At 34.7% G+C, this 19,780-nt stretch overlaps 1 protein-coding gene and 1 non-coding gene across 8 annotated transcripts in view; one reads left to right on the top strand and one right to left on the bottom strand.

Moving 5' to 3' along the window:
- The window catches only part of PDE5A (phosphodiesterase 5A), a 127,695-nt gene that overhangs the window by 46,414 nt on the left and 61,501 nt on the right, over positions 1 to 19,780 (top strand). For 3 of the 7 annotated variants that reach the window (XM_017497565.2, XM_017497570.2, XM_017497567.2), the window contains exons 4-8: positions 9,774 to 9,845; positions 11,443 to 11,532; positions 13,898 to 14,035; positions 16,443 to 16,510; positions 17,532 to 17,579. In XM_017497565.2, coding sequence (XP_017353054.1) covers positions 9,774 to 9,845; positions 11,443 to 11,532; positions 13,898 to 14,035; positions 16,443 to 16,510; positions 17,532 to 17,579 — 416 coding nt within the window. The remainder of the gene's footprint in view (positions 1 to 9,773; positions 9,846 to 11,442; positions 11,533 to 13,897; positions 14,036 to 16,442; positions 16,511 to 17,531; positions 17,580 to 19,780) is intronic. The other 4 variants (XM_017497566.2, XM_017497569.2, XM_017497568.2 and 1 more) reach the window with 2 other exon arrangements.
- LOC119466845 lies at positions 7,115 to 7,241 on the bottom strand. Its single transcript, XR_005195335.1, has one exon. It is a non-coding gene; the product is annotated as a small nucleolar RNA SNORA11 (small nucleolar RNA).

Below are 19,780 nucleotides of genomic sequence, written 5' to 3'. Positions count from 1 at the left end.
TAAAGTGTTTTTTAATTATGGTATATACATTGTTTTATAGACAAGTGCTTTGCACATTTAATAAATTACAGCATAGTCTAAAACTAACTTTGTATCCTCTGGAAAACCAAATATCGGTGTAACTCACTTTATTGCCATTGCCTGAAACCAAACCCACAATATCTCTGAGGCATGCCTACAGTTACTTCATTGAATATTAACTGGCACAGCTATGGAGAAGAAGTCATGTCTTTTTTTGCTGGTGATACCTACAACTAGGAGTTTTGCTGGTGAGACAGATGTATGCATCTGTGCTCATACATGATTAACTTCTTAGGCACATCTTCCATTTGAAGGGAAAATACTTAGAGATAAAATTATGTTTTGGCTATCGAACATAATAAACTATGTTCTCCGTGTGAAGGACTTAGAATGTAAAGAAATTATGTATGTACATTTATACACACATACACACATACTTTTTTCTTGAATATCTGATGATAAATCATATGGATATCTAGCTTTCAATGGCTATATATGTGGTTAGCTAGACCAGTAGAGGCAATAGCAGTGATCTGAACACTTAGTTCAGCTCTAGTAAACTAGGCATTCTCCCAACACCTTTGATATCAAAGCCTATTTTGTGTTTTCATGCATGAAACTTGCTTTTTTCCATTTTTGCTGTGTTACTTCTTTCCTGTTTGTATTAGGTACCCATTATGAGCACACTACTCTACACTATAATTATCAGGAAGCTTTATTGGCAAGGCATTTTACAAGGCTGTAGAGACATGGACTCATCATAAGTACAGGCAATGCTGGAACAAACTTGATCCTGATTTAACAGAGTCCAAATCCAACAACATTGTCCAGGGGTAAGCCTATGCTTTGGAGGCCAACACCTGGCGTCATGCAGGATACCACCCTTAGATAGGGGTCTGAAGTCATTTTTGGCAGTGTATTGTGTAAAGGTAAACATAAACAGTGGAGGAATTATTCTGATATGAAGTACAGTTTGTATAACCTTTGTTGATACACAAAAATTTTGATTGACATTTTGGGCTTACTCTCACTTAAGCAGAGAGGCAGAGGGTGAAAGAAAGAGCTTTGACTTTGTAGCAAAAAGGAGTTGGTCTTGTTCTGGCTTAGGAGCAGTGAATCCTTGAGCAAGTTTCTTCTTTCCATGCTTTAGGTGACTGGTCTGTAAAGTTTCAGCATAAAGTTCAAACACACAGGGTGGTTTTGAACTCCTAGTGAGACAAGGAACGTGACAGTGCCTACTGCAGAGCTCTCACCTTGTGGGGGTCAGAAAATGTCCATTTCCTCCTTCTGAGAATGTTGGAAAGCCAGGCAAATGGAGGAATGGAAAGTTAAACAACAGTAAACACTGAACGTACCCTGCCATGGGAAAGACAGCAGGCTCTTTTCTGCTATGTAACCTTTGTGTCTCTGGCAGTTTTTAAACAGCATATATGGAGACTTTGCTCACAATGGCTTGGCTCTGTTCTGTCTCTGGACAGAATCTCTGTATCTCAAGGGACAGAAAGATCTAATAAGAAGGCAAAAGGTCCCTTTAGTTCTAGGTTTAAGAGCTTTACCTCATTACTTAAAAGCTAGTGTGGCAGAGAGTTTAGTATTTGGCAGGAGGAGGATTTTTTTTTTTAATTGTTCAAAGGGATGAGAATAAACACTAGGATCAAGAATTATGCCGAGCATTTCCTCATGCCCCAGTCTCAGGTTGACTCTGTTCCCACAGGTTGTTCCTGGGGCAGGACAGCCACTGACCCCCAGAGGCTGGATTTGCTGCCCATCTGGGGAGCAACTATCCTGCCTAATAGCACATAACAAGTGATCAGGACTTCAGCCTGTTTCAACATTACCCAGGCATCTGGGAACTTGGCACATGGCCCTCCACTTTCACATACCTTCAGCAATTACATATTCATTTGCTTTTAAAATGTTTTAAAATTTACATACAGTAAAGCACACAGATATTAATGTATAATTTGATGAGTTTTTAAAAATGTACATATATCTATATAACTAATTCCCTAATCAGTCCTCACCACCCATGGGCAACACCGTTCTGGTATCTATCATTGTAAATTAGTTTTGCTTTTTCTTGAAGAATCTCCTTATTTTTGAGACTGCATTAATTATCCACTTTTCCTTGAAACATAGGATTTTTTTTTAATGTTGTATAAGTGGTTCTTGGCTGTGAAAACTTGTTATGAGACTTATGATCTAAGTCTAAAAAAACAACTTTTAGCAGCCACTTTGGATTGTCTTTGTTTCTTAGAGTTATAATTTTGAAATTGTTACATTCCTTTTGATGAAAATATGCATTAAGAAGATAAGCATACTTATGAGATCCAAAGATTAACCCTTGGTGTGTACTGGAGGACCCTTGGTCTCCATGATTCCTTCAGTATAAAAGAATAGTCCATAAGATATTATATTTTGGCTGGGCACGGTAGCTCACACCTGTAATCCCAATACTTTGGGAGGCTGAGGCAGATGGATCACGAGGTCAGGAGTTCAAGACCAGCCTGACCAATATGGTGAAACCCCATCTCTACAAAAAATTCAAAAATTTGTCAGGCATGGTGGCATGTGCGTATAGTCCTAGCTACTCAGGTGGCTGAGGGAGGAGAATCGCTTGAATCAGGGAGGCAGAGGTTGCAGTGAGCCAAGATCATGCCATTGCACTCCAGCTTGGGCAATGAAGCAAGACTCCATGTCAAAAAAAAAAAAAAAAAAAGAGCCTGTATTTTATACTAGGGCTGATTTCACTTTTTCCTGTGAGGAGTAGTATAAAGAATTGTAGGCTTTGGGGTCAAGTCTGGAGAATGTCTGGGTCTGCATATTCTTGGACTAGCAATCTAAGTTTTCTGAACATCAGATTGCTCTGTGATAAAGTAGGAATGATAATTAAAGGGTTATGCCAAGGATTAAATGAATGAACAGTTACAAAGTGCCTGTTACATGGCAAGCCCTCCCTTTTCCTTTGTTTAATGGCAAGATTTTTAGCATTTGAATGTTTCTGATTTTAGCTAGGAAGAGTTTTCTTAACTATATTAGAAACACTGACATTGATCATGTTATTTCTGATGCCAGTTATCTTCAGGGTACTCTTTTTCATATCTTGCCATTCCTTAGAAGCTTCTTTCTAACTTACTTGGCTACCCATTCGTAGCCTTGAAGGCTGTGAGAATAAACTAAAAGTATCATTCTCCTCTGCTTATCCTTGTCTTATCCCCCAACTATGGAAGATCTATGACCATTCTCTTGAGATAAATAGTAGGTATAAAGATGCCTGTATATACAGAAGGATAAGTCAGTCTTACCAGTCACTTAAAGAAATATCTAACCTTGATTCTAAAATTTATTAATAGACACTCACACCAAAACCATAATTAAAAAGGTCAATATTGGCAAATGTACACATAGGTAACACAGAAGAGGATATCCGGTTAGCCAATAACAATAAAAAGATGTTCGTTCTCTCTAGTAATTAGGAAAATACAAATTACAAAATAAAGCAACAGTGATACATAGTTTTATACCCATCTGATTGACAAACATTGAAAAAGTCTGATAATACCAGGTGCTGGTAAGGATGTGAGGTTAATGAAGACTCTCATGCCTTGCTAGTAAAGATATAAATTTCTGAAATCTTTTTGAAGATTTAACCAAAGAAGTTGCTGCACATGTGCACAAGAAGAATATACAAATATGTTTCTTAAAGATTCTAGTAGCACAAAAGTTGCAAACAACCCAAACATCCATTCCTTGGGGATCAAATAAACACAGTTTGATGTGGAATGTAGTATTGTATATAAAATGAATGAATCATATCTATATGAATTCATCTTAAAAAACAACATTGAATACAATTGCAAGTTGCAAAATGATTCACACTCTATTTCATTTCAGAAACTTTTTGAAAGATAAAAGTACAATGTTTTGTGTATAGATTTATATGTTTTTAAGAGTATAATGAAGAAGGTTGACTATGGTTAGGAGGAACAGGAGGGAGAAGAATGAGACTGGAAAGAGGAAGCCCAATTTAATTTTATCTTAATTTAATAGTAATAATAAAGGAAACATCATCAAATTAACAGTTAGTAATTCTATATCAGTAGTTCTAAACCTGTCTTTTGTCCCTGGACTAGCGGCATTTGTAATCACCTGAGAACTTTTAGAAATAAAGGCCCCAGTCTAGACCTACAAAATCTGAAATTTGGGGGGTAGACCCATGAAACTGTGTTTTAACGTCTCACACTACCACTGTTTTAGATGACAAAGGCATGGATGTTTACTCTCTCATTCTTCATGATTTTCAATACTTTTTAAATTAAAAATTAAATAATCTCAAGCTTTTCTTTCTTCTCTCCTCCAATATCATCTTTGGCTATAAATTTCAACTCCGTAATTAATGGCTTATTAGGAACATAAAGTTTTTACTGCCACACAAAGTTCTCAGATATGGATGGATTTCTTAATATTGAGCAAAGGTTAGAGCCAAAAATGGGAAGATATCATTGTTATTTGAATGTGTATTGTGTAGTTAGTACCTCACCCTAAAACATTTTATTCTTTCTGGAATTCTTCCCATTATCATCAGCACCAAATATCATTCAACCATTGAGTATGTGTAAAACAATGCAAAGTGTTGATAATAGCATAAGGCATGAGATATAAATCATGTCCTTAGATAACAGTCAAATTGCAGGGTTAGGATGTAAGTAGAGAAAATAAGGTTAAAAGGTTAAAGAGGAATACCCTGTCTGGTGTATGGCATATAAAACTGCCACATAGAGTATCAGAGGGTTTAAAAGGAAAGGTTTTTGGGGATTCAGCCTCAGGAGAGAATATGGAAGGTGATATTTCAAGGAATGACATGAACAAAGGACATTGCAGTATTCTAATTCAAAGACCCATGTAAGTGATCTAGTTGAGGGTGTGGAATGTCAGGTAGAGTCTTTAACTTTATTCTGTAGATGGGTGAAACCATTACAATTTTGAGAAATGAGGTGATCTGTGTATGCACAAAAGTGCCCACAAAAGATAACTTTGGCTAAAGTGTCAAAGATGGAGTGAAGGCAAGAAGATGATTAGGAATGAGATGTCAAGTTCTTCAAAGACAGTGAGGATTTACATAGTAAAACAGAAGAGATAATATAGGGTGAGGAGAAGAGGAAAAAGAATGCAAGAATATAAGACTTGTAACTGAATGGAATGTATTGGTTTCTTAATGCTGCTGTAAAAAAAAAAAAAAATCACTACCAGAAATGTAGTGACTGAAAATAGCACACATGTATTATTTGAAGCTTTCAGAATCTAAATTAGTTCTCAGTGGGCTAAAATCAGGGCATCTACAGGGCTGTGTTTCTGTGTGGAGTCTCTAGAGATGGACCTGTTCTCTTGTCCCTTCTAGCTTCCATAGGCTGCCTGTACCCCTTTGCTAATGGCCCCTTCCTCCATCTTCAAAACCTGCAGCATAGCATCATCAAATATTTTCTTAACGCTGCCTTTCCTGCTTGTCACTCTTCCTTACAAGGCTCCTTGTGATTACATTGGGCCCACCCAGATGATTCAGGATAATCTCCCCATCTCTAGATCTTCAATTTTATCGCATGTGAAAAACCCCGTTTGTCATTTAAGGGTCACATATTCATAGGTTCCAGAGATTAGGACGAGGACAATTTTAGGGCCATTATTTTGCCTACCACATGGAATATTACCATAACTTGATGATTCCTTAGAATTCGGAAGAGAGGTCAGAAAGCCTGGATAGGTTGTGTCAACTCTCACTCTCAGTTTGTTCATCTGTAAAGCAGGTGAGTGGGGGAGGCTTTGGGGGTGGGATTCCCAAGCCTAACACTGATTAGAATGTCAGCTCCATGAAGACAAGGATTTTCATCTGTTTTGTTCACTACTGGTACATAAAGCCACTTAGTAGTTGTTGAATAAAGTATGGCAGAATGAATAAATGAGTCAAAGAAAAGTTTGAAAAGAGCACTAGGGAAAGTTCTCCCCAAACATCTCTGTATATCCTTAAGTTCTAGTTTTCCTAGTAAAGTTTGTATTTGGCTGAGATTAGGCTGTCTAGAGTCCTGTCATTGCAATGGAGATATTCTGAGGCTGAGAGTGAGGGATAGATTTATAGTCTGTCCTTTCCTCCTTTGCTTTTAGTTTCTATGCTGAGCATCCCTGAACTGGGGATGGGGAAATGCATTGGGATTGATGTATGGCCTCAGTAAATGTCTGGGGCAGCTGCTTATTGAAAAAGAAATTGCTCACTGTGGCAATGATCAGTTGCCCTGAAACAACCAGCTGTCACATTCCACACTGCTCACCCAGTGAGTCAAGTCTTGGCCTTTGCATTCCTAAAAGAACACTCAACCCTGTAAGGACATAACATCCATTTATGTTGTGCATAGTGCCAGTAAAATAGAAAACAGAAAGGCTTTTTTGCAATTTTACAAAAATAGCGTGGAGTACCTATATCTGAGAGTATAGTTAGCCAGCAGGTAGGCAAAAGTGAGTGGACATTCTGATGAGGAAGCTAACGTTGTTAGGGGTGCCGCCTCTCACATGTGAAGTCTGTCGTATACTTACAGTAAAAGCTGTCATTGAAAACAGACATTTCAAAGCCCCAGGTTAGCAGTTACTTGATTTAAAGACAATGATTTAATTTGTTTAAAGAAGCAATGGATGACAGCAGAAGGAAGGACCGTTTTCATATGAACATGAGAGGGCAGAGGGTGCTAGTTTTGCTCAGGATCCTTAAAGTCAGAAAATTAAACTGTTCTTTGTCTTTTATTGTGTATATGACCCTGGACAAACACTATGCCTTTTCTTCTATTTTTATCTGTTTTTATCAGTGTCATTTTTAAAATGTCATCTATCTGGGGATGGAGGCACATATACATATTAGATACACAGTTGTCCCTCAGTATACAAAAAGGGATTGATTTCAGGACCCACTTCATCCCCTCATACCAAAATCTGTGGATGCCCAAGTCCCTTATATAAAATGGCATAGTATTTGCATAAAACCTGTGACATCCTTTCAGGTTTTGATACACTGTGAATCATCTCTGTATTATTATTATTATTTTTTGGTTACATTTGTGGGACATTTGTTCTTAGGGAGCCACAAATTTTGTGCCCCTTGTCACAGTGACCCCAGATGCCTGTTCCATGTGTTGTAAACAGAGGAGCCATTCTTCAGGCCCCTACTCCAAGCACACCCCTAGATTACTTATACTACCTAATATAATGTGAAGGCTCTGTACATAATTGACCTACTGTGTTTACTTTATGTTATTTTTCTTTGTGGGTTTTAAAAAAAATTTTTTTGTCTAATATTTTCTATCACAGTTGAATACAAAGGAACAACTATATTTTCCTGGTCTAATAGTCTTTTGATAGAACTTGCTTGGTTTGTTTTTCTATTTTTATTTATTTATTAGTAGAAATTTACAGGGCATATATGAAACTTTGTTACATGTATATAATGCATATTGATCAAGTTGGGGTATTTCTGGCATCTGTTACGCATAGTACAATACAATTTTGTTAAGTATAGTCACCCTACTATGCTGTAAAACATTGAATTTATTTATTCTATCTTACTGTATGTTTGTAATCCCAGCACTTTGGGAGGCCATAGCGGAAGGATTGCTTGAGTGCAGGAGTTTGGGACTATCCTGGGCCTAGTGAGCCCTCGTCTGTACCAAAAATTTTAAAAAATATAACCAGGCATGGTAGTACATGCCTGTAGTCCCAGCTACTTGGGAGCTGAGGTGGGAGAACAGCCTCAGCCTGGAAGATCAAGGCTGCAGTAAGCTGTGATTATACCACGGCATTCTACCCTGGGCAACAGAGCAAGACCCTGTCTCAAAAAGAAGAAAAAAAGACTGAAAGGAATCATCATCTCTGTAAATTTATGTTGATATGATGATAGACTAAAATGTTAATATAGTTTGATTAGGGATCATTTAATAAGCAGCTGATTTTTTGTCTTTTTATGGTTTTGAGTGAACAAGAGCTTTCTTTTTGTTTTCTTGCTGAGTACATTGATTCATACAGTTCCAGGTATAGATAGCATATCAATATATACTTTCTATACTGCATATTTATCAGAAACTTTGCATAATACTTTCTACATCTTTTTGAAACTCATCTTTCTTAAAACACATATTTAAAGTTTATGTCTTTCCTTTGTAAATCTATTTATTAGAGAAAAAGAAAAATTTAAATATAATTTCAGAGAAGCATTCTGTTTTACCCACATTAAGTGCCCTGTCAGTTCTAGCAATTCATGGCCACTGTTTTATGAAACTGATCCCACCATCCTACTATACTATAAATCTATGTTTATGTATCACTCGTTCTTGATTCTGAGCTCCTTCAGAGTAATCACTTCCCCAGTTTATGTTTTGGTACATAATAGGCACTACAGTATTTGTTGAGTGGATGAATGAACATCTGAGCATTTAAAATAACCAAAGTATACTACTCTATATTAGAACCCAGTGACCTTCAAGTGGCTCTTATTAGTTATAATTCCAGTGAACATTTGTAACTACAATCCAGACATTTTTGACCTTAGACAAATTTTACTAGAAATTTAGCCACTGGGGTTTTAACATCTAGAAATCTGCCGCTATTTTCAAGAGCTAAAGAATATGTAAAAATAAGAGAGAGTTGCCCTAAGGGAAATGAAAATGTATAGGATAGTTGCATAATTCTGCTTTAAAAAAATAATAACGCTTTACCATAAGGGCAAATTTTAGAAAAATGTTAAGAAGACTAGAAAACTACGTAAGACAAGAATGTATTTCCCCTTCCTTGTTCTGCTATCCTAGAGGAGAATTTTATATATTTTTCTTAAAGCTAAGATACTATAATGAGCTGAGAAAACAAAGGGAACCATCCTCATAGAATTGAGGATGCATATTTCTGAAGTATAGCCAGTTAAAGGATAATAGCTTATTCCGCTGATACTAAATAGCAGAAGAAAGGAAAGAGTAGAATTTTTAAGTAATAAAGAGGAGGAAAGAGTAAGTTGAAGGTCCTTATAAGACTAATGTAAATAACTTAAAATGAAGGTGGAACTAAAAGGTAAGTAACTTTGAAAAGCCTTCTGATCTATTTGAAATAAGGCTCAAGCTGTTAATTCCTGTTCTGATTTTTCAGTACCCTCTTTCCCAAAAATAAGTCTGTTGAAAGTAAAATAATTTTCAAGCACAGAAATTTCAAAAGAAGTTGGACTACATTCCTACATTAAGAATTATTTTTGCCCTAATGATCCTCCTGCATTCCTTCCATGATTGGCCACTAGGTCCTGTTTCATTTTTAGTAAAATAGCATTTAGCCCTTTTGAAATATTATATTTAAAACCCATATAAAATGTTAATTTTCTTATATACTTTATTTGAACTATAATCAAAGTTTGTTGTTTATATTTTAAAGCTATGGAAAATATATACTTTAATATATCATTGCTAAAATAATTTCATTCAAAATGCAGGGTGAAATCACAGGATCAAACTCAGTTTGGGCACTAAGAAATTAAAAACATTCAAATTCTTATTAGGAAGAAAGAACATGGTAAATGATATAGAGCTTGTTCAAATGTTGATGAGAGGTTTTGCTTTTGTTTTGTAGTCTAGTGTTATTTTAAAGCACATGTGAAATATCTTCAATAAACACATTTTGGGAATTTTTTACCAGTAATTTCAGTCAATAAAAAATTTGTCACTTTTCTTTCCTTGTACCAGGTTGTTGGTGTAGCCCAGGCCATCAACAAGAAATCGGGAAATGGTGGGACATTTACTGAAAAAGATGAAAAGGTACCAAAACTTGTGTCAGGCATGAGCCAATTTAGGAAGATGCTTTCTCTTTATAGTATATACACCTCTAGGATTAGCTGTTGCTCAAATTGTTGGTCACAAAAAACATTATAGTTAAAAATGACCCGAAATGTTCAAAAGTATATCTTAGGCTAAATACAGCGATGATTTCACATCTGAGTACTTGTGTTATGCAGTCGGCAGAAACCCCCAGATTCTGTCCTTGCTGTGCTGCCAAGCCTCCAGTGGGCATGTTGGGGCCACACAGAGGGTGACTTATGGTATTTTAACTATCTCATTTACCTTTCATCGCTGCTATAGAGATCCAACCTTGAGTAAAAACCCATAAAAACACTGCTCCAAGTTCAGCCTTTCTGGTTGGCTAAAAATTGGAATTGCCTCCTGGTGTAGCAGATTTTTGAGTGTTTTATAAGCCTTGCACACAGACGGTGGGGCGCCAAGGTGTGAATTCAGGCTGTATGATGTAAATTTAGCTTCAGAAAGAGCAACAGCCGGCATTATTTTATTACTCTTCTCATTCAACTCTGAAGGAATACCTTCCACACACCACACTGGCATGCTTTCTGTTTAAGGACAAAAGCCCTTAAACTTGTTGATAACTTCATTCTGTGAGTAGGTTTTATTATTTCTCCTATTGAATATGTAATTATTTAGCCTATTGAATTATTTCTATTTCAAGCCCCTTGCGGTTTATTTTGTTCCCCTGAAAATTAGTAGGAGCTTTTGAATTTGGAAGACATTCAAACAAGACAGTTATTTTTGTCTTGGTGCTATAGGCTAGGTTGGCACCTCGGTTGGTTCCCTTGTTTTAATTGCTTCAGAATATAATAAATACTTTTTAAAATCAGAGTAGTAACAGACATCTAGGCTCCTATTCTGTTCATGGCACTTGAGAATACTTGGTGTGAAAACATGGTTCTTGGATTGGCTTTATATTCCATTATTATGTTTATAATCCATTAATATAACTCCCCCCTAAATTGATTTGCAATTTTTAAGGCTGTATCACATTGTGAATAAAGTATACTATCTAAAGATTTGTTTCAATCAATAATTAATATAATTGTAAACACATTGCCCTAGTATAGTATAACAAGGATGATAGATCCATGTTAAAAATGACAGATTTAAAGTAATGTTTGCAACTTTATGTAATATTTAACTTTATGTTTTTATTGTGAATAATCTTTAAACAAGTACATGAGCTGTTGTTTGCTGCATTAATGAATTACAAACTACTTATATAATAGTTTCAGCATAGATACAAGTCTTAATATCATGGAGAGGTGAAACCAAATTTTGCATAGAATGAATTGTAACTTCAGATGTAAAAAGAGGTCTTTATCTTAGTTCCTCTCCTTTTTCTCTTAATTGATTTATACCTACTGTATGACCTTAGGAGACTGCTCCAACACCTTTAGCTAAGACTTGGTTTATATCATCCTAATTTTATGTAGAACAAACATCTACTCTTTCGGCTTTCTAACTGTAAATATTTGGGGATGTCTTTTGTATTTCAAGCAATATAACTAGACTGTTTTATGTACAGCTTTTACTTCTCTTATCTGTTTTTTAGGACTTTGCTGCTTATTTGGCATTTTGTGGTATTGTTCTTCATAATGCTCAGCTCTATGAGACTTCGCTGCTGGAGAACAAGAGAAATCAGGTCAGTCCGATTACTAAAGAAAGAGTATAGAAATACTTCTTAAAAATCGTTACATTTTTATCCAAATAATGTTTGCAGATGATTAAAAATTTAGATACTAAAGATTTAGTTTCTCAATATTTAGCTATTTTCCCTAGCAGTCATTTCTATTTCCTATTTTCCATGCTCAGTTGTTTATCTTGTTAGCCAATGTTCATTAACTTGGGAGATGAGGATTTAATAGACTTACACCACACCTTACTTGCCATTACCCTTATCCTACCAGTATCATTATATCACTGTTTTTAGTCACTGTATGAGTTGCACTTGTGATGTTAAGTAATGGTTTTAGTTCTTGCTCTGTCAATTGTCAATACTACTCTTGATTTCATATTTTGTAAGATGGCTATCTTAGCATCCCTGTTCTCTTTATCTCTCTTTCCCAACTACCACTCCTTAGCCCTGCTTTTCTCATTTGGACATTTTCTTTTATAATTGCCCACATTGGTAATACATATTGTTCTACAACCATGATGAACTTTTCCTAGGCTTTGTCTAGATTAAATCTAAAGTTGCAATTTTAAACAAACTGTTTATAAGTACTATAATTATGTAAATATTGTTCATATTACCTTTGTTATAGAACTTTGCATTTTTCCTGATGTTTCTGATTTTTTTTTCCCTTGAACTCTTTGCTGTAGTATAGCCTCATGTTCTTGTTTGATTCTTTTTTTCTCCCTAAACTCCATTATATTAGGCATCCTGTTGAGTTTCCCTTCTGCTTCTGCCTGGAGATGTTCAAACTGAGATTCTCCAACCTTTCTTCTTCCAAGCTAAACTATTCAGACATATGCCTGCTACACTAGTGTCATCATAGAACTTCTCTTCACTGCTTTCTTAGAAAGATTTCACTATTTTGGGGATCCCCTACATCTTTCTCACTTCCTTATTTTGTTGCAGCACATTCTCAATTAACTACTTAAGAAAGGATATTGATGAATTAAACTTTCTGAGTCCTTGCATGTATGAAAATATGTATTGTACCATCCTGCCACTTTGGCTGGGTATAAAATTCTACATTGAAAAATCAGTTTCTCAGAATTTAGAAGTAGTGCTTTGTCTTCTAACTAGCATTTATGTTGTCCTTATTTTTGGCTCTTTTGTAGATATTTTATATTTATTATCTATAATATATATTAATATATAACATGATATGTAATACATACTTTGTATTTTTCTATTATTACATATATCTATTTTTGTCTAAGTGTCCATAGGCTTTTCAGATTATTTGTATTTGCTTTTGTAACTTAATTTCACAATATTACTCTTTTTTCATTCATCATGCTGGTTCCTGTATGTTGGTTCATCTCTTTGGAGGCTTAAGCAAACTGTTCACTTCTGTATAATTCTTTTTTCATTATTTATTTGATAATTCATCTTCTTTACCCTCTATTTTCTCTGTTTAGGATTGGTGTTAATAAGATATGGGACCTTCCATTGACTTTAACTGCAGTGTTCTCCCTGCTCTGTTCTTGCCATCCTTTCATCCAATCCCCATTTTTACAAATAGATGTGATTATAACACTTTCTTCCTGCAGTGCATCACAGTCTAAAGTGTTTCAAAAGACATACAGTGCTGTTCATGTTCTTTTACTGCTTAATGCTGCAATCTCATCTCCCAGTTCTTCTCTTTTTAGTCTATTCTCTTGTAAAACCTGATCAAAATTTTCAGTGTGCTACTTTCTCTCAATTCTGTTGTTTTTTGCCTGAAATATTTCTCTTCCCTATTTCACCTGAATGATTCCTACTCATCTTTCAGACCTCAGCTAGGATAGTGTCACCTCCATGGAGTTTTTGGTAATGCCTATGAGGATCGGAAGGAAGAGAGATCAAAGGAAATTTTTAAAAACTTTGTTTACTTTGGGTAATATTTGCTGTGCTCTGTAAAAATATTGATAATGTTGACTATTGTTAATCTAAAAAGTTTGGAACAACATTAACAATGTGTTTTATGTACCAGATAGTGTTCAAAATACTTTATAAATATTATGTTACTTAATCCTCCCAACAGCCCTATGATTTTGGTGTTATTAATATCACCATGTTCAAGAAATTTGCCCACAGTCTCAAAGCTAGCAGGAAAGAAAGTCAGGACTAAAAACTGATTACTCTGACTTCAGAGCCTGTAATCTTAACAACTATATTAATTATATTAACAGTCAATGGAGAATTTTGTTAATAAGTGGAGACATATTTAAGATTTGAATGTAGACTGGGTCATAACCTGCTAGATTATATAAGCAATTTATAACCCATATAAATGATTGTGCTTTAATAATGACAAAAAATTGCCAAATAATAAGCTCTTAATTTTTTTGTCTAGGTGCTCCTTGACCTTGCTAGTTTAATTTTTGAAGAACAACAATCGTTAGAAGTAATTCTAAAGAAAATAGCTGCCACTATTATCTCTTTCATGCAAGTGCAGAAATGCACCATTTTCATAGTGGATGAAGATTGCTCCGTGAGTACAGAGTATGACTTTTTCATTTTTAGAAAGACAAAACCTTGTATTTCTGCAAGCACTGCTTTTAAATGTCATTTTGGTCTTAGAACCCTCTTTCAAACTCAGATGTGTATGGATATGTATGTAAAACCAATCAGAGTATGAGCTGTTCTGGTTGAAGACAGGTAGGGTTAAAAGGTGGAGGGTGCCTTCACCCTTGTTTACCACTGTTCATGTATGCTACTTCTATCAATGGCTACACTGTCTTCATGGAGAAATATATTGTCATTACAGTGTGCTAACTTTTCATGGTGAGGAATACTGGTGCCCTGGTTACTATGAACAGGCAGACTCCCCATTCTGAATGGGTTGGGTATAAAAATTTATTTTTACCAGAAATTATACAGAACCCAAAAAGCATAGCCTAGTAGGAGTTTTACTAATGACCCCTGTAAGTCCCATATTTTTGCCAACAATGGAAAACCACTAAACTGTTCTAACTGGTAGATTTCAGTCCATTGATTTTATAATGTGAAGAAACATTTCAGGTGTCTGGGGAAAGACAGAGTATTGTCACAGAGTGTTAGTTACAGACAGGCCAGCTGTCGAGTTTGCCAGTAGAATCGGGCCCCTGGCCTAAGGCAGTTTTTCTTTATGCACTTTCTCTCCCTTCTCAAGCTATGAACCACTGTTTTTGGAATATTTCTTTTTTGCTGTATGTTTGTTTTCTTTTTCCTTTAGTCTTTAAGAATATGTTGTTCATTTGTGGATTAATAGGAAAGAGAGTGTGGACTACCACTTGTATTGGTCAATTATAATCTATACATAATATCTGAAGCTATATTTGGGGGAATGTAGAATAATAAAAGGTATTCAATACTTAATTTATATTAAGGAATTTTAGTTGGTTTAGATATAAATACTATACTATATGACCCAATATCTCAACCATTTGGGATGTGTATATACGCCAGATGGATGCATTGATTAATACAAAATTCTCATTAATAAAATGTCAAATGAGAACTCACTGGGCTAAAAGGTAATTGGTATTTTCATAGATACTATTTAATATTTTTCAACCCGTTATAAAAACCTTAATATAGAAGTGATTACAAGATAGCAGCTATTATTTTAAAGTTCAGGTCCTGAATTCTTTAATACAGCATGACACTTAATCTGTAATTTTTGCTCTGTGACTCACTTTTTGCATTTAAGTTTTGAAAGTTATACATGAAGCACTCCTTTTTTAAAATAACTTTTATCACTTTAATTAGCATTCAATGCATACTTCTACTAGATAACACCTGCTATGGTAGTACAGTGATTTGGATCAGTGCTGCTTTGAAGTATATAGCTCAACAATATGCCTATTAAAGATTATTTTGCTCACTTTTTGACCACATAAGTTGTAGGATTTGCAAAAGGAATTAGGTGACTTGATATTCAATTGTATTACATTTATTTGTCGTTTAAAAATACATTAACAACATGAGCAAAGATGAAAATGTAAGGAGGAAAAGAATGTACAGATTTCTTCCATCCCCACATTAAACTATAATTTTTTTTCTTTCTTCCAATTCTATATAAATAGAGCATGGATGCAATATGCTGTTCTGCTTTTTAATTTAATTAAAAATTTTTTTTCTTTCTTATTTTTGAGACAGAATATCGCTGTATCATTCAGGCTGGAGTGCAGTGGCACAATCTCACAATCTCGGCTCATTGCAACCTGGGCCTCCCAGATTCAAGAAATTCTTGTGCCTCAGCCTCCCCAGTAGCTGGGATTACAACCACGTGCCACCATGCCCAGCTAATTTTTGTATTTTTCATACAGTGCGGGTCTTACCATGTTGGCCAGGCTGGTCTCAAACTCCTGGCCTCAAGTGATTCGCCCGCACTGGTCTCCCAAAGTGTTGGGATTATAGGCGTGAACCACCACACCTGGCCTTTAATGTAATTTCAAAAGTAGTTCTCTATGTTGTTAAAATTTTCACAATTATTTTAATAATCACATAATATATTACTGAATGACACATCTTTTTAAGAAGGGATTCTTTACCTGGGATTTAACAACTATCATTGTATACTTAAAAGCCAGAGGATTTTCAATAAGCATAATTTTGACACTAATAAATCCATCAGCACCTAGTGTTAAAAAAAAAACAAAACTGGTACTCATATAATCATTCTTGCAAGAGAAAATCAGAAATCATATGAGCAAAACTTTTATTTATTAAATGGGAAGCAATTTTGAGGATGTCATGAAATGAGTACTTGGATCTATTTTTTCCAAAAGTAAGTAAAAATATATTACAAGTATTGGGGTCTTTTGTCAATTCCATAGAATGTATGTCTGTATCTAGATAGTTTTCTTTACCTTGTCAAACTTATTTCTCAGTCTGTGTTGTCTCTCCATTTCCAGGATTCTTTTTCTAGTGTGTTTCACATGGAGTGCGAGGAATTAGAAAAATCATCTGATGCATTAACAAGGTAAAAGCATTTATTCTCTACTTGTCATTATCACATGTATCTAATATTGGCTAAATAGTTGTGTATGACCAGTTTGACTTAAGATATATAAGCTACAGAATATTTTATTGTCTCTTGTCTTTTCTCACATTTCTGGTCGTAAGTCTTCCTCCATCAAGATGGAGAGACTAGTGACCACAGTGAATTAAAGTTGTTACTTTGTTAAGTATTTATATTTAAATCAAAACTCATTATTACTAGATTATTATTTTCACAATGTGGTGCCAGTAAAGGCCTTTTCTCCTATTAAAAAGATTTTAGGAATTAGCAAAGGGCAGGGATACAACTTGGAGGCAGATGGGGAATTCATTTGACACAGAAGGTACACCTGACTTTAAGCCTTGACTGCTGACTTGGGCATGAGGTTGGTAGTCAAGGGTGATAAACCATGGTTTCTCTACTCAGAGAGTTTTCTGATGTCCTGGAATTTGGGGTTCAAATGGTCATGATCGAATAGCTGATCTTTGTTTCCCTCTTGGCTTTGCTGATCATGCGCTGAAGATTATATCCCATCTCCACACTTACTCCTTCCTAAGCTCCAGTGCCATTGCATTTTCTAGCAGATTTGCCATTGTTTTAGTTAGTATTGAATCCTTTTGGAATGTGTGATAATTGTACATTACTATATATTATTTTGATTTGCTGTACTATCATTTTTCCTTTTTAAAAAGAATATTTTAGAAAGTTTCTAGGCAGGACACATGTAAATATTTGAACATTTTACTTTTTGGCTTGCATGGATTATGAGTTACTGTATATAAACAGAATTATATGCCTGTATGTTTATACACTGTACTTACCTTTATTTCCATGGGACAATAGGAAAATCAGCATGATAATCATATTAAAAGTCCAAATGATGAATTATTTACATTATCTTTTAATATTTGTGCAGCAGCATATCTCTGTGTAATTATATTTTAGGAATTGGCATTTTGATTTTTTTCTTATAAATTCATCCAGGCCCTCTAATTTCTTTTAGCAGTAGCTGGACAAATCCAGTGAATTGGTGTGATAGTGACCTCTACTGGTAAATATGCATTTAAAAAACACAAGAAAAGTCTTGCTATACATACATATATATTTGTTTTTAAATTCCACATTCCCTCTCTGTAGGCAAAATGGAAAGTAGTCTTTCCACTTACTGATTTAATGATTCCAAGACAGTCTTAGTATAAAGATATTTTTATAAAGGATAAACAGGTCTGTTTGATTACCTTAAAAGAGACTAATTTACATGAATCTTTTTAACTATTTATTAACTGACTTTACAATCATTTCAACAGTAATAGCTTATGTTGACTAAACATTTAAAGTTAGCTTTTATTATAGTGATATAGTAAAAGGCCTCTAAGACATGTTTTTTATTTTAATAAAAATTAGATAACAGGCCTAATTTTGCAATGAAACTGAATTTAAATGGTGTTTAGTAATGTTAACATTTTGAAAAAGGGCTAAACTAATATTGATACTTATTTTTCACCAGCAGATCCTTTATTATGTTTCTAAAACTGATTGTTGGAAGGATTTAGGACTCCAAGTCTCATTATTAAAAACTGTGCCAATCCAAACTTTGCCATCTCTCAATTGATGAAACACTAGGCAATTTATTGTTAGCAGTAAGCAAATCATTCTTTTTAGATAGTTATTTATCAATTAAAAAGCATAACTCATTCTGGATTTTTCTAACCAATCCACTAATTACCTCATAAATTATAATATACTGAAGATGGTTTTGAAATGTTAAAAGTAAAACAAAACATTCAGGGTAAACATTACACATAATTATTAGAATCATATCATAAGTGAGATAAATCATAGTAAGCTCTTGGGAGTTGAGTTGCCTAGGAATTTCCGAAGGGAGGCTCATTTCCAGATGGTGGGAATTTTTAGGGTTTTTGTACTTCAATTTAAGAGCCACCCAATTAGAAGGAAAAAATGAGTATAATGTTGTACAATTTATGTTAGCTTTTTACTTTCAGAAGCAGACACTTTGGTGCTATAATTCCACGCTAATTAACTTTATGTTCATTCACAAATGCACATTTGTGTCATAAAATGACAACTACATAGAATTAATTCTTTAAGGCCGTTTTCTTGGAATATATCTATTAGTTTATACTTGTTATTGATTATGATATTAGAAAATATAAGCATAATTGAATAAGTAAAGACTACTGCTTTAAAAAATTGTGGATATAGAGTATCAGAATGTAGAAGTCAGACTGATTGTATTTAAATATAAATATTTAAGTTCTACCACTTACTGGGCTTACTAGCTGTGGTACTTCATGTAAATTATTTAATCTCTCAAAGCCTCAGTTTCTCATCTATAATGATAGTAGGCTTGCTGTAAGAATTAAATGAGATAATGTATATAAAATGCTTCAGAAAATTTCTGGCATGTAGTAAGTACTCAGTAAGTGTTAGCTATTATTCTCTGTCTCTTTGATTTACTTTTTTTTGTCTTTGGTTTATATTAGCCTGCAGTGACTCCCATTTAATTCTAAAGCACAGAAACTTATTTTTTCAAGCTCTATGTACTTAATTCTGTCTTCTTAGCAATGCATTTATATACAATTCCATTGATACACATTGTACAAAGAGCCTTAGATGTTTGAGTTAGTCCAGGTCTTCAACAAACATATGCCAAGATGCGATTAAATGTGCAGAAATTTATTAGAGGAACACCCTGTGAGAACGAGAGGGAAGGATCCAGGAAAGCCATTAGACTAACACAAAAGTCTGACCCAGAGTTAAGGAGAGGAAGAAAGAAAGAAGTAAAGTTGTACAGAAGTATCTTAGACAGTTGAACAGTTTTAAGGAACAATTGGCAAGGCTTTTGGGAAGTCCTTTATCTGAAATTTACTGTGAGAAGAATACTGGGTCTCCCAGGATTAGGTTTACCTTAGTGTCCCTAGTGAGCTCAGTCTTTTTGTCTGGGGCCAGCCCTGGTAGGCATGACCTCAGTGCAAACATGTTGATGACTTCCAGAGCACAGCAATTTGAGACATTGGTTGGCTACTCTTTCTGCAATTGGAGCTCCGAGGCACATTCTAAAGGCTACCATAATATTCCCATCATTTAAAAAATGAGATTCATATTCCTTATATTACACTTTCAAAATCTTTCACTATTTGTCCTAGCCCAATATTTTCAGCCTGAAATCATTTTATTCTTGACAATCTGTAACGATTTAGTATTTCTCAATTACACATAGAACTCTTCCAT

The sequence above is a fragment of the Cebus imitator genome, unplaced genomic scaffold (genome assembly GCF_001604975.1).
Source record: "Cebus imitator isolate Cc_AM_T3 unplaced genomic scaffold, Cebus_imitator-1.0 Scaffold233, whole genome shotgun sequence".
In the NCBI taxonomy this organism is placed as follows: domain Eukaryota; kingdom Metazoa; phylum Chordata; class Mammalia; order Primates; family Cebidae; genus Cebus; species Cebus imitator.
The sequence above is the reverse complement of the archived record's forward strand: the minus strand, read 5'-3'. Positions and strand labels throughout refer to the sequence as shown.